The 19330-nt window shown below is 36.8% G+C and overlaps 1 protein-coding gene across 1 annotated transcript in view; it reads left to right on the top strand.

Moving 5' to 3' along the window:
- LOC117072229 (probable C-mannosyltransferase DPY19L2) overlaps positions 1–19330 on the top strand; it is a 79085-nt gene that overhangs the window by 21125 nt on the left and 38630 nt on the right. Inside the window, 3 exon segments of the mRNA XM_033192137.1 lie at positions 3627–3747; positions 6497–6590; positions 18313–18370. Coding sequence (XP_033048028.1) covers positions 3627–3747; positions 6497–6590; positions 18313–18370 — 273 coding nt within the window.

Below are 19330 nucleotides of genomic sequence, written 5' to 3'. Positions count from 1 at the left end.
TCTTGATGAGTGATTTTCACTTGAAACCTAGACATTTTGAGTATTATGAGACTGGATTTTATTTAAACCTGCTATTTTAACTGGATACCTCTGGCATCACTCAAGCAAAGGAAGGGGAAAGGGGGGAAGGCATCATCTTGTTGCTTTCAGCATCACTTGAGGTCAGGAGTTTGAGACTAGCCTGGTCAACATGGTGAAACCCTGTCTCTACAAAAGATACAAAAATTAGCCAGGCATGGTGGCAGGCACTTGTAATCCCAGCTACTTGGGAAGCTTAGGCAGGAGAATTGGCTTGAACCCAGGAGGAAGAGGTTGCAGTGAGCCAAGATTGCACCACTGCACTCCAGTCTGAAAAGAGTGGGACTCCATCTAAAAAAAAAAAAAAAGAAAAGGAAAAGAAAAGGCCCAGGGAAGATGGAAATCTAACTTCCCCACTTGGCCTTTGTTTATATGGTAGGGGTGGAACCACATTTTTTTTTTCTTTTGACTTTTTTGGTACTTTTTATATATTTGTCTTAGTCTGTTTTGTGTTGTTTGAACAAAGTATCTGAGATTAGGTAATTTATAAAGAATAGAAATTTATGTCTCACAATTCTGGAGTCTAAGAATTCTGGAGTCCAAGGAAGTCCAAGATCAAGGTGCCAGCAGATTTGGTGTCTGGTGAAGGTTGCTCTCCGCTTCCAAGATGGTGCCTTGATGTTGCATCTTCTAAAGGAAAGGAACAGTATGTCCTCACATGGCCGACAGTAGGAGAGTAAGAGAGCTTTAATCTCACTCATGAGGGGGGAGTCCTCATGGCCTAATCACCCCTTACAGGTCCCATGTCTTAATACTATCACATTGACCATTAAGTTTCAACACCTGAATTTTGGAGGGGACATATTCAAACCATAGCAGTGGCCATTGGCATTTCTGGATTGCCAGCCTCTTTAACTCCAAATCTGAGAAAATGAGGCACAGAGAGAGCCCATGGAATTCATAACCATGCTGTACTTTGGGTCTCAAGTCTGTCTTTTCTCTACTTTTCAGTCTTCTTATGTTTGATTTGTATGTAACTCAAAGGGTTTTCAGTTGTACTTCAAGGTAGTAATCAGGAAAAGTATATCTACTCCATCTTCCCAATAGCAAACATTTGTATTACTTAAATATTTATACATTGTATTTTCATTTTCATTCCATTCAAATTATTTTCTAATTTCTCATGTGATTTCTTCTTTGATCCATCAGCAGTTTAAAATTGTGTTATTATGGACACAGGGAGGGAAACAACACTCACTGGGGCTTGCAGGGGAAGGGCAGGGCAGGGGAAAGCATCAGGGAAAAGGGCAAATGCACGCTGGGCTTAATACTTAGATGATGGGTCAATAGGTGCAGCAAACCACCATGGCACACGTTTACTTATGTAACATACCTGCACATCCTGCACATGTATCCCGGAACTTAATAATAATTTTTAAAAACCTTCTAGAAACACACACACACACAAATAACAAAATAAAATAAAATCGTGTTGCTTAATTTCCAGGTACTTGGAAAATTTCTCAGATTTCGATTTCTGTAAGTGTTTAATGTAATTTGTAATAGTAACAATTGGATAATATAGATCTGCTTAGGATTAAAGCCGCAGTTTTCTGCACCGACTTTCTCTGCATCCCTGCTTAGTCTTTGAAGGCACTCTTCTGTTTTTATTTACTCTAATGGCTATCTTCATAACGCTAATGTAAATGCAAAAGCCCGAATGCAAAAACGTATTTCCTGTATCTTCAATTTCAGTTAATGTTGACTTTCTCTGTATATATAAAATGAGGGTTTAACTTATTACACTAGCCCCATTTCTCTCAGTGTTTGATACTTAGTATTTTTAATTTTTTGGTTATACCTGAATCTTAATTATACAGTAAAATTCTCTATTTCTTGTTTCATTAATTGCTAACAGTATGGTCTCAGTGACAACTTTCTTTTTACTTATTCAACAATGTTTATTGAATAATTAGCACAGTTTTCAATTTCTTTTTTGACGCTATCAAAAATGTCAAAAGTAATTATAATGTAGTTCAGTTGTTTTTAAAACTTGGTAGCATTATGAAGAACAGGAGTTGTTCCCAGTCTTTTCACATCACAGAGATTAAAAATTGAGAGGATCTAGATTTACTTCAACACTACGTAGTACTGCAATGTTGAATTTTATGTTCATACTTATTGTGTTCACAGGAGATAAATTTCTCATTTACAAATAAAAATGTAAGTTTAGAACAGAATGTTTTAAAAAGATAAAAGCATTCATTGCATACTATGTGCCAGCACTATACTTAGGACATATATGACTGTATATGTAAGCTCTTATCTCACTTCTCTTGTAGCATAGTTATTATTAAACTCATTTGAGAGATGAAGTGATTGACAGCTGTTGAAGGATTACTTGAGACCGTAGAAACTATAACTTGTAGAGTCAGAATTTGAGTTCAATTCTGACATCAAAGCTATGCTTTTCCAGCTATATCAAGCTGCATAATAAATCTACACTTGTGAGATGTGGAAAGATGTTTATGATGTTTAGCGATGCATATTACATTAACACTGATAATGTGATCTCATTAGGTAGTATTGAGTAACTCTAATTTCATGTTTTAAATGCTTAGGGGGAGGACTGGAAAGATAATCACCAGCTTTTTTCTTTTTTGAGATGGAGTTTCGGTCTTGTCACCCAGGCTGGAGTGCTGTGGTGTGATCTTGGCTCACTGCTGCCTGTGTCTTCCGATTTCAAGTGATTCTCCTGCCTCAGCCTCCCGAGTAACCGGCATTGCTGGTGCCCACCACCACACCCAGCTAATTTTTGTATTTTTAGTAGACGTGGTTTCACCATGTTGGCCAGGCTAGTCTCGAACTCCTGACCTTGTGATCTACCCGCCTTGGCCTCCCAAAGTGCTGGGATTACAGGCATGAGCCACTGCGACTAGCCAATCACCAAAATATTAAAAATGTTTAGCTGTAAGAGGTGCTTACTTTCTCTTTTCAACTCTTTATTTTTTGACTTTTTCCCCTAGTGATCTCACATTAGTTTTCCAGAATGTATACTGTTATTTTTAAAAGACCTCTGAGACATGAACATTCTGTTGGGATTTTTTTTCTCTTGTTATTTTTTCTTTGTCTTTGAACATTTAAAAATAGCTTGCAGATTGGAAAGAACTGGTCAATTAAATCTTCTGCTTGGTTAAAATTGTAATGGGCACAGGTGCTATTATTCCATTCTGTTCCAGTGTTTATAATATATTTTATATTTTATGAAGAAATAAATTCAAGGATCTAAATGAAATGAATTATAAAATGTTTCTGTAAGTCTTTGTATTTTTCTATTAATCACCATATTTTAATTATATACTTTTATATTGACTTACAGTTACTATTATTTATATTACAGAATTGGTTACCACATATATAATATCTTTGTATATAGAAGCATAATGTATAATTTTGAAGTGACTGATTCCAAAGTGAAATGATCTAAATGAATTTGTCAGAGTTTATAATGTCTAAGGCAACCATCACAAAATCGTGTTTTGGAAAGATTATTATTATGAAGAGAATGTATTTTCCTTCATTATCTCTTTGTTTTTATCTTTTTTAAGGTAGTCATAGCCTCCTGGTATCGCACATTCATGGGAATAATGAATTTATTTGGACTAGAAGCTAAGACCTGCTGGAATGTCACCAGAATAGAACCTCTTAATGAAGTTCAAAGCTGTGAAGGCATGTTTCTTCCAAAAATGCTGTCATTTGTAAACATTCATAAACATGTAATAATATTATGATTCACTTTTAAGAGTTATTGTAAAATACTGTTGTTGACTTAAAAAAATTAGAACTGACTCACCTCAATGAGTATTTTCCATTTTAAAGTAGTTTTCTGAGAAGGCTGTGTACTTACAAATTTGAGTACAAATTTTGGAATTTGAGTATTAACATATCCCATTGTAAGGTAATCTTGACTATAAGTCAGTCTTCTATTTCAGAATGCAAGATACAGAAAGATGTTTTTTGGGGTAGCTTCAATATATAAATTTTGAGGATAGATTAAATAGTCAGATATCTATTTGTAATAGCTAATATATAAATTTATGCATACATATTTAAAAATCAGATATGCAATAATAGATTGATTTAGAAATACTACTTTTTTATATATGCTCATAGTCCATGAGTAGTATTAATAAAACTCATCCTGTTTATCTTCTACATTGGTTTCTTTGTCAAAGAACCGCTTTTGGAATCATCTAACAGCTTTCCAGGATACATAGTGGTCACTTCTATTTAAGATGTTTGCATTTCAGCACTTTTACAATTCAAGTACGGTGCTGTCCCTTGAGACTCTCGTTCACCGCCACATGTATCTCTTTTCATAACACTAACACTGTTGTTTTTTCTTTATTTCTTCAAATTTTTAACAACATGACTTAGTATATTTTATGAATGAATTTTTAGACTTGTTTGTAACAACATTCAACTCTTGGGATATAAACTAAATCTATTTTCCTTACAGTTTTTGCTGATTCCCTCAGTAAAAATAGAATTGATGAGGATGTTTGAGGGGCAATTACACTTTTTTGTGTACGATGTAAAGGATTGGAGAAAATGCCTCATAAAATGAGAGGCTTTGCAATGATTCAGTCAGCTGGAAGGTGTGACCCTGTCTGAGTGGTGAAAATGATCACCTAAGTATGGTGTTAGTTACATTCCCTATAAGTGATAGGTTCGTGTTTGGCACTTGGGACACAGAGATGAACCAGCTAGGCGTGGAGCCTTACCCTCATCGAGTTTATGCTGTAAGGGAGCTGTTAGCAGTTACAACTGTGATGGATATTACAAATAAGAAAATAAGGTTCCCGATATTAGGAGTAAGAGAGGGTAAGTATTTTAAGAATAGGGAATAACATATTCAAATATCCTGAAGCAAGAGAGAACTGAAAGAAGGCTAGAATTCCTGGAAGTAATGGAGAAGAAAAATGATGTGAAATGGTGCTGGGAATATAAGGAAGGATCAGATCATGAAAGGCGTGCACTGGCGAAGGATTTTATACTTTATCCATTGAAGAATTTTAACAGAGTTTCATTTTAAAACATTATTTAGTCAATGGTATGGAAAGCATATTAGTAAAGGGACAAAAGTAGGTTCAGGGAGGCCAGGTAGGAGGCTATTATATTCTCAGCAAGTGACTGCAGGAAAGATAATGTGGAAATGCCTGGGTGTGAGAGATTTTGGAAGTAGCATGGACAAGACTTGGTAATTGTTTGGTAAGAGAGGGGAAGGCGAGTGAATAATCATGTGAAGCACAGTTGGGTTTCTAGCTTAAGTAACTGAGCTCCTTTGAATGGTAGGAAGCATTTGAACAGCAGCAGGTTTGTATTGTTATGTTACATTGTGTATGCATTAATTTGAGGTACTTAAGACACCTCAGAGTGGGGACATGAAGTGGCTATCTGGGTATGAGAATAAGGAGAAAGTTCTGGATTAAATGTAGAGTTGGAGTCACCTGTATATAGATCATTGGAGCCATGGATGTGGAAGAATTTCTTTATGAAGAATGTGCAGATGGAGAAATGAAGGGGGCATATGACAGAGCCTAAGGTGGTCCAATATTAAAGAGTGGTAAATAAAACAAGAGAAGTTACTGGAACTGACTGAAAGGAGTGATCAGAGAGGCAGGGGGAATCAGAAGGCCAGCCTTCAGACCTTTGCTGCAGCCAATTAAAGTGAAATAACCTTTGACAAGTTGAATATCTTATGTTCTGTTTTCTTGACCATACAAAAAGTATTTTTATACCAGCTAATATCATAAACTTGTTCTGAGAAAAATGTGGGATGATCGTAAAGTACATATTTCCACACACATGCATAATCTTCTATGTGGAATATACTAAGATTCTAGCTATACATAATAATGGATCAAATGACTGGATCATTTCATATAGACTAAAGCCGTACCCTGAAGTCAAAACCATGTCTTAACTCTTCCTACAGCCTAGCAAAAGATAAAGACAATGCAATGGTTTTTTTGTATTCATTAAGTGGTTCTACAGACAGTTCCAGACACTGAACACTAGCAGCATCAGCTAAATAAATGTGAATCCCCAACAAATCATTACAGTATAATAGTAATTCCTTAGAGGAAAGTACAAATGCAATTACAAAAAGTATAAGGTATAAGTGTAACTATATAATATCTCATTAAGAGTGAGCTTACATATGTGTATGTGTCTATATACACACATACATATATATACACACACACATACATATACATGTGTCTGCATACACACACACACACACACACACATACAAACTCTTATAAGGGTAAAGAATTAAACACAGCAGCAATCTGGAAAGCAAATGCTTTCAGCAAATTCATGAGCTCGTGATTGCAAAGCACTGAGATAATTATGCCCAATTGCTTTAGAGTCATATATTCATTAAACACTGATTATCTGTATCTTTTCAAAGGATTGGGAGATCCTGCTTGCTTTTATGTTGGTGTAATCTTTATTTTAAATGGACTAATGATGGGATTGTTCTTCATGTATGGAGCATACCTGAGGTAAGACTACTACTGAATTAAGAGACCTTCCAGTGGGCTTATACAGACTGGCTGATATTTGTTGATTAAATGAAAAGGAAAATTAATGAGATTAGATTCATATCAGGAAAGCTTGTGAATTATTTGATTTTTCAGAAGCTTAACCAATACGTAACCAGAACTGGAGATGTCACTAAAATTCTATCTCAAAATCATCCCTTTTATTCTGTTGTTTAAACAGATTTCCTAACAAAGGCTTTAATGGAATATCTCCTAGTTCATGTGTAAAATTAATAAATCATTGGAGGAAATCTTTTGTTAGCAGTAATAGCAGCTTATTTCTAATTGTGTTCTCTAAGGATGAAATTAAGAAAGCGTAGGAAAAACTGTGTATCACATGTGGTGGGCACTTACATCTGCAAGCCTGTCTATCTTGATAAGAGTACCATGGGAAGCAGCAGTAAGACCTGTCTCAGGTGATAAGTTGAAATTAATTTCAACGGCCATGTGTTTTGCCCCCACACTTAATTGCTCCCTGAGATAGCCATATCAGCTAGTTTTTGCCAATGAAAACTAAGGTGAAGTCAGTTTTGGTTACATCTAGGAAAGTATCTGCCTTTCTCACAAAAGGACAGACTTAGCTGCCCCTTCTCTGTTTCTTCCTGCTTTCATTACACTAAGATGTCATGCCCAGAACTGCAGCAGTCATCTTGTGACCATAAGGGAAAGGCCATAAACATAGGAGATCTATCTGGCCTACCATCCTTCTGCTGCTGAACCAATGCCAACAGATACTTATCGTTCATTTTTCTTGTTGAATGATATAATAAACAACATCCATATTGTGTAAGCCACCTTTGTTAGGTTTTCTGTTTCTTTCGGTGGAACATATTCCTAGCTGAATCATCAGATTTCTTTACAATGTTGTTCTTGTCGTGCAAAACATTTAAAATTAAAATTAATAGTTTTACTCTTTCAACAAATATTTATTGAGTTTTCATAGTGCTTATGTCAATATAGAGATTAATAAATATACACATTCTTTGTTTTAGGAAGTTTTCAGCATAAAAAAGACTAGCATAGAATCAATGAAAACTAGTGACATAGTCAGTGTTGTACCAGGGATACTATCCAGCACAGTACATAAAAAGAAAAGTAGTAATAAGTATAAGCATTGGAAAACTTGAAAAAAAAGAAATAAATGCTCTTAAAAGTAGATTACAGTGTATCTAGAAAAAATTTTAAAGTGTATGGATATAGTATTTGCAATAATAAGAAAATTTACAATGTTACTCGATGTAAGCATTAATATTAAAATTCAAATTATAAATTTTATACTTTAGCATCAAATAGAAAATGAAATTTAGAAAGGATGCTATTTAGAATAGCATTAAAAGCATGACATTCCTCAGAATAAATCCAACAAAAGATATATATGACAGCTATGGGAACATGATTAGAACTTTCCTGAGATATGTCTAGGAAAATCTAAGTGGAGAGATATTCTACATTCATTGATTGAAGACTTGATGTTAAAAAGATTTATAGATTCAATGCTCTACCAGTCAAAATTCCAACATATTTTTTGTTGACTTTGATGAGTTGATTTAAAAGTTATTCAGAAATGCAAAGGGCCAAATACAGTTAAGGTATTCTTGAAAAAGGAGGATTTGCACTATCAATTGTTGCTATATTATAAAGCCAATGTAAAAAGACACTATGATATTGGCACAGGAATAGACAAATAGATAACTGAAATAGAGTACAGCCCAGAAGCAGAAATGTACATTTAAAGGCATTCGATATATGGAAGAGTGGGTATCGCAGATTGGTGGGTAAGGACAGGCATTTTAATAAATAGTGCTGGAATAATTGGGAGATCATCTGGAACAAGGAGAAACTGGAACTATATAAAAAATCCAAGTTGGATTAAATACTCAAATATGAAAGACAAATTTATAAAGTGTTCAGCATATAATATAGAAAAAGTCACTTGGAATAAGAAATGATTTCTTAAACAAGATACAAAAATCCAGCCATGAAGAAAAACTGATAAATTTGATGAAAGAACTTCAGTTCCTCAAAAGAACTGTAAGATAAAAAATAAGCCTCCAAGTGAGTGAAGATATTTACAAAGTATATACCCCATCTACTATCCAGAAATTCCATTCATTAACTTGATAAATATTTATTGAAAGCCTGTTGTGACCAGGAGCACTGTTCTGGGTGCTTGGAATACAGAACAGAAATCCCTGTCCTTGTGAAGTTTATGTTAGAGTGGGAAGATAAAGAAGAAAGACAACCTGATAGAAAAATGGACAAAATGTTTATGAACTGATATTTCCCAGAAGAACACCAAATAGTCAATAAACATATGTAAAGTTGACCACCATCATTAGTCATGAAGAAAATACACATTCAAACCACAGTGAAATACCAACTCACATCTAATAGATTGAAAAATGAGCTTTCATCCACCACAGGTGGACACATAAATTGGTACAACTATTTTGGTAAACAGTGTACATTATCTTGTAAAGTTGAAGATATAGATACCTTGTAACTCAGTAATTCTAATTTAAAGTATATATTCCCAAAAAAGTCTTGCACATGTAGACTAGGAAGTATATACAATAATATAGTAGCATTATTTGAAATAGCTTCAAACTGGTAACAACCCAAATATCCATTAACAGAGAAATGAATACATTTTGGTTTATTAACATGGTGGGACAGTATACAATAATGAGAATGAATGAACTATATGGCTACATACAACATGGTTAAATCTTACAAATATAATTTTGAATGAATGAATCCAGGTGCAAAATTTTAAAAAAATACTGCATACTTCCATTGGTATGTTGTTTAAAAACAGATTAAAGTAAATCATAGTTTGATATGTATATACAAATTGTTATGTTGATAATCTCAAAAATCAGGTCAGTAGCTGATTCTTATCTTGGAGGCTGGCAAGTGGAGACTCAGTATAATCATTTCTCTATTTCAGTTAATTATATGGTGACTACATGGATGTTCCCTTTACAATAGTTCTATGAGCTAGAAATTTTAGGCACTTTTCTATATGCCATATAGAAAAAAATATAAGCTCAATAAAGTATTTTGAAGGAAAAGGATTGCTTTGAGATTGTTTGGGCAGGTTTAAAAATGTTCTATTTGTTTTAAAAAAGTTCTGTTTTTGGGCCGGGTGCAGTGGCTCACGCCTGTAATCCCAGCACTTTGGAAAGCTCATAAGGTCAGGAGATTGAGACCATCCTGGCTAACATGGTGAAACCCTGTCTCTACTAAAAATACAAAAAAAAAAAAAAAAAAATTAGCCGGGTGTGGTGGCGGGCGCCTATAGTCCCGGCTACTGGGGAGGCTGAGGTAGGACAATGGCATGAACCTGGGAGGTGGAGCTTCCAGTGAGCCGGCATTGCACCACTGCACTCCAGCCTGGACAGAGTGAGCCTCCGTCTCAAAACTAACTAAATAAATAAATAAGTTCTGTTTTTCAAAATAGTTTGTATTTCTTATCCTTTTTGTTTTCTAATATGGAAAAATGTTACAAAACAATGACTAAAACTTTTAAAAATCAGTATATTTCATTGAGAGGGCTACCAAAGAAGTGCTAATTTCTCTCTAAATTGGTTATATAGTCCTGGAATATAAAATATACTATTAGGCTCTATCTAGCCTTTAAGAAGGATATACAGATTCAACCAATATTGACTGTAGAGATATAATCAAAACTGTGAGGACAATGGAAACTGGCATTTGAGGAACAAAAGAAATAGAAATTTGTGGAAAACGTTTGTATTTGTTACAATGGCTACCCTCCCCACTGACACTAACTGGGAAGGTAGATACTCTACTTCTATTCTTTCGGTGGCTAACCATAAAATGTTAACATACAGATATAATTTCTTCAAGTATAAAATACATTGATATCCTTCCCCTTCTTCCAATCAAACAAGGAGTCTTGGAATGCTTTTCTTCAAAACGTCCTCTCATATCTTTTTTTTTTTATTATTATACTTTAAGTTCTAGGGTACATGTGTACAACATTCAGGTTTGTTACATATATATACATGTGCCATATTGGTGTGCTGCACCCATTAACTCATCATTTACATTAGGTATATCTCCTAATGCTAGCCCTCATCCCATCCCCCACCCCACGACAGGCCCTGGTGTGTGATGTTCCCCACCCTGTGTCAAAGTATTCTCCTTGTTCAGTTCCCACCTATGAGTGAGAACATGTGGTGTTTGGTTTTCTGTCCTTGTGATAGTTTGCTCAGAATGATGGTTTCCAGCTTCATCCATGTCCATACAAAAGACATGAACTCATCCTTTTTTATAGTTGCGTAGTATTCCATGGTGTATATGTGCCACATTTTCTTAATCCAATCTATCACTGATGGACATTTGGGTTGGTTTCAAGTCTTTGCTATTGTGAATAGTGCTGCAATAAACATGTGTGCACATGTCTTTATAGCAGCATGATTTATAATCCTTTAGGTATATACCCAGTAATGGGATAGCTGGGTCAAATGGTATTTCCAATTCTACATCCTTGAGGAATCGCCACACTGTCTTCCACAATGGTCAAACTAGTTGACAGTCCCACCAACAGTGTAAAAGTGTTCCTATTTCTCTACATCCCCTCCAGCACCTGTTGTTTCCTGACTTTAAAGATCACCATGCTAACTGTTGTGAGATGGTATCTCATTGTGGTTTTGATTTGCATTTCTCTGATGGCCAATGATGATGAGCATTTTTTCATGTGTCTGTTGGCTGCATAAATGTCTTCTTTTGAGAAGTGTCTGTTCAAATCCTTTGCCCACTTTTTGATGGGGTTGTTTGATTTTTTCCTGTAAATTTGTTTAAGTTCTTCGTAGATTCTGAATATTAGCCCTTTGTCAGATGGGTAGATTGTAAAATTTTTCTCCCATTCTGTAGGTTGCCTGTTACACTCTGATGGTGGTTTCTTTTGCTGTGCAGAAGCTCTTTAGTTTAATTAGATCCCATTTGTGAATTTTGGCTTTTGTTGCCATTGCTTTTGGTGTTTTAGTCATGAAGTCCTTGCCCATGCCTATGTCCTGAATGGTATTGCCTAGGTTTTCTTCTAGAGTTTTTATGGTTTTAGGTCTAACATTTAAGTCTTTAATGCATCTTGAATTAATTTTTGTAAAAGGCGTAAGGAAGGGATCCAGTTTCAGCTTTCTACATATGGCTAGCTGGTTTTCCCAGCACCATTTATTAAATAGGGAATCTTTTCCCCATTTCTTGGTCTTGTCAGGTTTGTCAAACATCAGATAATTGTAGATGTGTGGTATTATGTCTGAGGGCTCTGTTCTGTACCATGCTGCTTTGGTTACTGTAGCCTGGTAGTATAGTTTGAAGTCAGGTAGCATGATACCTCCAGCTTTGTTCTTTTGGCTTAGGATTGTCTTGGCACTGAGGGCTCTTTTTTGGTTCCATGTGAAATTTAAAGTAGTTTTTTCCAATTCTGTGAAGAAAGTCATTGGTAGCTTGATGGGGATGGCATTGAATCTATAAATTACCTTGGGCAGTATGGCCATTTTCACGATACTGACTCTTCTTATCCATGAGCATGGTATGTTCTTCCATTTGTTTGTGTCCTCTTTTATTTCTCTGGGCAGTGGTTTGTAGTTCTCCTTGAAAAGGTCCTTCACATTCCTTGTAAGTTGGATTCCTACATATTCTTTTTGAAGCAATGGCAGTTGTGAATGGCAGTTCACTCATTGTGAATGGCAGTTCACTCATGATTTGGCTCTCTGTTTATCTGTGTATAAGAATACTTGTGATTTTTGCACCTTGATTTTGTATCCTGAGACTTTGCTGAAGTTGCTTGTCAGCTTAAGGAGATTTTGGGCTGAGATGATGGGGTTTTCTAAATATACAGTCATGTCATCTGCAAACAGGGAAAATTTGACTTCCTTTTTTCCTAATTGAATACCCTTTATTTCTTTCTCTTGCCAGATTGCCTTGGCCAGAACTTCCTTTTCTGTTGAAAAGGAGTGAACACAGAGGGCATCCCTGTCTTGCGCCAGTTTTCAAAAGGAATGATTTCAGTTTTTGCCCATTCAATATGATATTGGCTGTGGGTTTGTCATAAACAGCTCTTATTATTTTGAGATACGTCCTATCAATACCTAGTTTATTGAGAGTGTTTAGCATGAAGGGCTGTTGAATTTTGTCAAAGGCCTTTTCTGCATCTATTGAGATATTTGTGTGGTTTTTGTCTTTGATTCTATTTATATGCTGGATTACGTTTATTGATTTTCGTATGTTGAACCAGCCTTGCATGGTTCCATCAAGTGATGAAACCAACTTGATTGTGGTGGATAAGCTTTTTGATTTGCTACTGGATCCAGTTTGCCAGTATTTTATTGAGGAATTTTGCATTGATGTTCATCAGGGATATTGGTCTAAAATTCTCTTTTTTTGTTGTGTCTCTGCCAGGTTTTGGTATCAGGATGATGTTGGTCTCATAAAATGAGTTAGGGAGGATTCCTTCTTTTTCTATTGATTAGAATAGATTCAGAAGGAATGATACCAGCTCCTCTTTGTGCCTCTGGTAGAATTTGGCTGTGAATCCATCTGGTCTTGGACTTTTTATGGTTGGTAGGCTATTAATTATTGCCTCAATTTTAGAGACTGTTGTTTGTCTATTCAGGGATTCAACTTCTTCCTGGTTTAGTCTTGGGAGGATGTATGTGTCCAGGAATTTATCCATTTCTTCTGGATTTTCTAGTTTATTTGCATAGAGGTGTTTGTAGTATTCTGTGATGGTAGTTTATATTTTTGTGAGGTTGGTGGTGATATCCCCTTTATCATTTTTTATTGTGTCTATTTGCTTCTTCTCTCCTTTCTTCTTTATTAGTCTTGCTAGTGGTCTATCAATGTTGTTGATCTTTTCAAAAAACCAGCTCCTGGATTCATTGATTTTTTGAAGGGATTTTTGTGTCTCTATCTCCTTCAGTTCTGCTCTGATCTTAGTTATTTCATGCCTTCTGCAAGCTTTTGAATGTGTTTGCTCTTGCTTCTCTAGTTCTTTTAATTGTGATGTTAGGATGTCAATTTTATATATTTCCTGCTTTCTCTTGTGGGCGTTTAGTGCTGTAAATTTCCCCCTACACACTGCTTTAAATGTGTCCCAGATATTCTGGTATGTTGTGTCTTTGTTCTCATTGGTTTCAAAGAACATCTTTATTTCTGCCTTCATTTCGTTATGTATTCAGTAGTCATTCAGGAGCTAGTTGTTCAGTTTCCATGTAGTTGAGCAGTTTTGAGTGAGTTTCTTAATCCTGAGTTCTAGTTTGATTGCACTGTGGTCTGAGAGACCGTTTGTTATAATTTCTGTTCTTTCATATTTGCTGAGGGGTGCTTTACTTCCAACAATTGATCAATTTTGGAATAAGTGCGATGTGGTGCTGAGAAGAATATATATTCTGTTGATGTGGGGTGGAGAGATCTGTAGATGTCCATTAGGTCTGCTTGGTGCCAACCTGAGTTCAATTCCTGGATATCCTTTTTAACTTTCTGCCTCGTGGATCTAATGTTGACAGTGTGGTGTTCAAGTTGCCCATTATTATTGTGTGGGAGTCTAAGTCTCTATGCAGGTCTCTAAGTGCTTGCTTTATGAATCTGGGTGCTCCTGTACTGGGTGCATATATATTTAGGATAGTTAGCTCTTCTTGTTGAATTGATCCCTTTACCATTATATAATGGCCTTCTTTGTCTTTTGATCTTTGTTGGTTTAAAGTCTGTTTTATCAGAGACTAGGATTGCAACCCCTGCTTTTTTTGTTTGTTTGTTTTCCATTTGCTTGGTAGATCTTCCTCCATCCCTTTATTTTGAGCCTATGCATGTCTCTGCACGTGAGATGTGTCCCTGAATACAGCACACTGATCGGTCTTGACTCTTTATCCACTTTTTCAGTCTGTGTCTTTTAATTGGAGCTTTTAGCCCATTTACATTTAAGCTTAATATTGTTATGTGCGAATTTGATCCTGTCATTATGATATTAGCTGGTTACTTTGCTCATTAGTTGATGAAGTTTCTTCCTAGCATCAATGGTGTTTACATTTTGGCATGTTTTTGCAGTGGCTAGTACCGGTTGTTCCTTTCCATGTTTAGTGCTTCCTTCAGGAGCTCTTGTAAGGCAGGCCTGGTGGGGACAAACTCTCTTCAGCATTTGTTTGTCTGTAAAGGACTTTATTTCTCCTTCACCTATGAAGCTTAGTTTGGCTGGATATGAAATTCTGGTTTGAAAATTCTTTTCTTTAAGAATGTCGAATATTAGCCCCCCTCTCTTCTGACTTGTAGAGTTTCTGTCAAGAGATCTGCTGTTTGTCTGACGTGCTTCCCTTTGTGGGTAACCCGACCTTTCTCTCTGGCTGTCCTTAACTCTTTTTCCTTCATTCCAACTTTGGCGAATTTCACAATTATGTGTCTTGGAGTTGCTCTTCTCGAGGAGTATCTTTGTGGCACTCTCTGTATTTCCTGAATTTGAATGTTGACCCGCCTTGCTAGGTTGGGGAATTTCTCCTGTATAATATCCTGAAGAGTGTTTTCCAACGTGGTTCCATTCACCTGGTCACTTTCAGGTACACCAATCAGACATAGATTGGTCTTTTCACATAGTCCCATATTTCTTGGAGGCTTTGTTCTTTTCTTTTTAGTCTTTTTTCTCTAAACTTCTCGCTTCACATCATTCATTTGATCTTCAGTCACTGATACCCTTTCTTCCAGTTGATCAAATCAGTTACTGAAGCTTGTGTATGTGTCACATAGTTCTCATGCCCCATGGTTTTCAGCTCCATCAGGTCATTTAAGGTCTTCTCTACAGTTTATTCTAGTTAGCCATTCATCTAATCTTTTTTCAATGTTTTTAGCTTCTTTGTGATGGGTTCGAACTTCCTCCTTTAGCTCGGAGAAGTTTGATTGTGTGAAGCCTTCTCTCAACTCATCAAAGTCATTCTCCGTCCAGCTTTGTTCTGTCGCTGGCAAAGATCTGCATTCCTTTGGAGGAGAAGAGGTGCTCTGATTTTTAGAATTTTTGGCCTTTCTGCTCTGGTTTTTCCCCATCTGTGTGGTTTTATCTACCTTTGGTCTTGATGATGGTGATGTATATATGGGGTTTTGGTGTGAGTGTCTTTTCTTTTTGTTAGTTTCCCTTCTAACAGTCAGGACCCTCAGCTGCAGGTCTGTTGGAGTTTGCTGGAGGTCCACTCCAGACCCTGTTTTCCTGAGTATCACCAGCGGAGGCTGCAGAACGGCAAATGTTGCTGCCTGATCGTTCCTCTGGAAGCTTCATCTCAGAGGGGCACCCGGCTGTGTGAAGTGTCAGTTGGCCCCTACTGGGAGGTGTCTCCCAGTTAGGCTACTCGGGGGTCAGGGACCCACTTGAGGAGGCAGTCCGTCCATTCTCAGATCTCAGACTCCATGCTGGGAGAACCACTACTCTCTTCAAAGCTGTCAGACAGGGACGTTTAAGTCTACATAAATTTCTGCTGCCTTTTGTTCAGCTATGCCCTGCCTCCAGAAGTGGAGTCTACAGAGTCAGACAGGCCTCCTTGAGCTGCAGTGGGCTCCACTTCGAGCTTCTCAACCATTTTGTTTACCTACTCGATCCTCAGCAATGGTGGACGCCCCTCCCCCAGCCTCACTGCCACCTTGCAGTTCGATCTCATACTGCTCTGCTAGCAGTGAGTGAGGCTCCATGGGCACGGGACCCTCTCAGCCAGGTGCAAGATATAATCTCCTGGTGTGCCATTTGCTAAGACCATTGGAAAAGCACAGTTTTAGGGTGGAAGTGTCTGTATTTTCCAGGAACCATCTGTCATGCGTCTCTTGGCTAGTAAAGGGAATTCCCCAACCCCTTGTTCTTCCTGGGTTAGATGATGCCCCACCCTGCTCTGTGGGCTGCACCCACTGTCGGACAAGCCCCATTGAGATGAACCCAGTACCTCAGTTGGAAATGCAGAAATCACCCATCTTCTGTGTTGCTCACGCTGGGAGCTGTAGACTAGAGCTGTTCCTATTTGGCCATCTTGGAACCTCTCTCCATCCTCTCCTATCTTACATGTTATTACCATCATTTAGTACTCCTGTTACCCCTCACAGCTGCATGATTATTATTTCTGTTGTCAAATCTTACTTTGATTTATCCACATGTCCCCAGTTCCTCCATATACAATTGATCCTTGCTGCTCACACCTTCTTTCTTTCAATTTCTTCCTCTGTGAAGTTCATCCTTTGGATTTTCTGTGTGAAGCTTTATTAAATGGTAAATCATTTCCCACTAGCTTTCCTCTGTTGTTTTCTTTCTTTCTTTCTTTATTAATTCAATCAATATTTATTAATCTTCCAAGTGAGAAGCTGGGGATCCAGTAATGAACAAGACAGATAAAGAACCTGTCCTTGTCCTCATGGTGCTTAGAATGTGCTAGACTAGGGAAGTGGTGTGTGGAGGGAAGATAAATGGAAGCCTAGAAACACTACACAGATGTGAGATTGAGCATCTGCATTCTCATACACAGACATGATCACAAAAAGGCAATTTAAGAAATGATTTTTGGACAGGCACGGTGGCTCATGCCTGTAATCCCAACACTTTGGGAGGCCAAGACAGCCAGATCACTTGAAGTCAGGAGTTTGAGACCAGCCTGGCCAACATGGTGAAACCCCATCTCTACTAAAAATACCAAAATCAGCCAGGTGTGCTGGTATATGCCTGTAATCCCAGCTACTCAGAAGGCTGAGGCAGAAGAATCAGCTTGAACCGGGGAGGCAGAGGTTGCAGTGAGCCAAGATCGTGCCACTGCACTCCAGCCTGGGTGACAGAGTGAGACTGTCTCAGAAAAACAAAAACAACAAAAAACAACAAAAAACAAAACAAGAACAACAAAAGAAATGATTTTTATCTTTCATCTGATTTTTGTATTCTACATTATTGCTTCTCTGTGACTCAAAGAATATTTGTAGTAGTTTAGACAGTTCTAAGTTAATGCTACATGAAGCTGTTAGACTCTTGTCTTCATCTCTCAGTCCCTTAAATCCAATTTCAAAAGATAAAAATTTGCTTTTATTCAGAGTGTTCAAACGATATGATCTAGACTCTAAAGTGCTAGCCTGTTTCTTAAAAATGATTTTATGTGGCTGGGCGCAGTGGCTCACGCCTGTAATCCCAGCACTTTGGGAGGCCAAGGTGGGTGGATCACGAGGTCAGGTGTTCGAGACTAGCTTGGCCAACATGGTGAAACCCCATCTCTACTAAAAGTGAAAAAATTAGCCAGGCGTGGTGGCACACGCCTGTAATCCCAGCTACTCGGGAGCCTGAGGTAGGAGAATCATTGGAACCCAGGAGATGGAGGTTGCTGTGAGCCGAGATTTCACCACTGCACTCCAGCCTGGGCAACAGAGCAAGACTCAGTCTCAAAAAAAAGAAACATTTATGTTCACACCTTATGTATTTTATTTAGAAAGTATTTTAGCTATAATAAATTATAAAATTGAGATAAATTTATAGGTGTACTTTTTAGAATTGTACATTCAGAATTTAAACAACCACATGGGTATGGTTTAGTACTATCATGTCTTACATATAGAAAACTATGATTTTAAATTCTGAGGTAATTTTGTGAAAAACTCACTATATTTTACATGAATTTTGATTGTATACTCTATTATTATTATTATTATTATTTTGCAGTGGGACTCAACTAGGAGGTGTTATTACAGTACTGTGCTTCTTTTTCAACCATGGAGAGGTTTGTTTTCTAGAAAGTTAATGCTACATGAACATTCTAGAAATGCTACAATTTTTAAGAAATAGAAGAGGCTGTAGAGGAACAAGGAAATATACTCATCAAAACAATATATAATTGTATACTACTTATGACTTCACAATATTTAAAGATCCGTGTGTTATAAGTTGATTTTTAAATCATGTTGATTGAAATGTTTAAATAGGTAGAATTTCAAACATGAAATCTCTTGCCTTGTTTTTAGTAAATATATACATATACATATATTCTGCAGAGAAAAGGAAATACTGTACTTCTTGAGTTGAATCATGTCATGCACATTATCTGACTTATTCCCACTAAACTTTATTTGTGGGTGGTGGTAGCCTCACCATACAAGGATGAAATTTAAATTTACACAAAGTTACTTATCCACATGCCCCATTTACTACATGATGAAGCTGGATTTCCCATTCTATGTCTGTCTGCCTCTAAAACCTCACATATATATTAATTTATATTTTATAAATTATAAAATTATAGTTATATTTTATAAAAACTTATATATTATACATATAACATATATATTCAACTTTTTTATTATGGTCAGAATAAGTAACATGAGATCTGCCCTCTTAACATATTTTTTTCTGATTTTTTGTTTTTATACTTTAAGTTCTAGGGTACATGCGCACAAAGTGCAGGTTTGTTACATATGTATACATGTGCCATGTTGATGTGCTGTACCCATTAACTCGTCGTTTACATTATGTATATCTCCTAATGCTACCCCTTTTCCCTCCCCCTACCCCATGAGAGGCCCCAGTGTGTGATGTTCCCCTTCCTGTGTCCAAGTGTTCTCACTGTTCAATTCCCACTTATGAGTGAGAACATGCAGTGTTTGGCTTTCTGTTCTTGCAATAGTTTGCTGAGATTGATGGTTTCCAGCTCCATCCCATATCCCTACAAAGGACATAAACTCAT

This window comes from Trachypithecus francoisi, unplaced genomic scaffold (genome assembly GCF_009764315.1).
Source record: "Trachypithecus francoisi isolate TF-2019V2 unplaced genomic scaffold, Tfra_2.0 Lachesis_group4, whole genome shotgun sequence".
Taxonomy (NCBI): domain Eukaryota; kingdom Metazoa; phylum Chordata; class Mammalia; order Primates; family Cercopithecidae; genus Trachypithecus; species Trachypithecus francoisi.
Note: the sequence above shows the minus strand (reverse complement) of the source record. Positions and strands in the feature narration are given on the sequence as shown.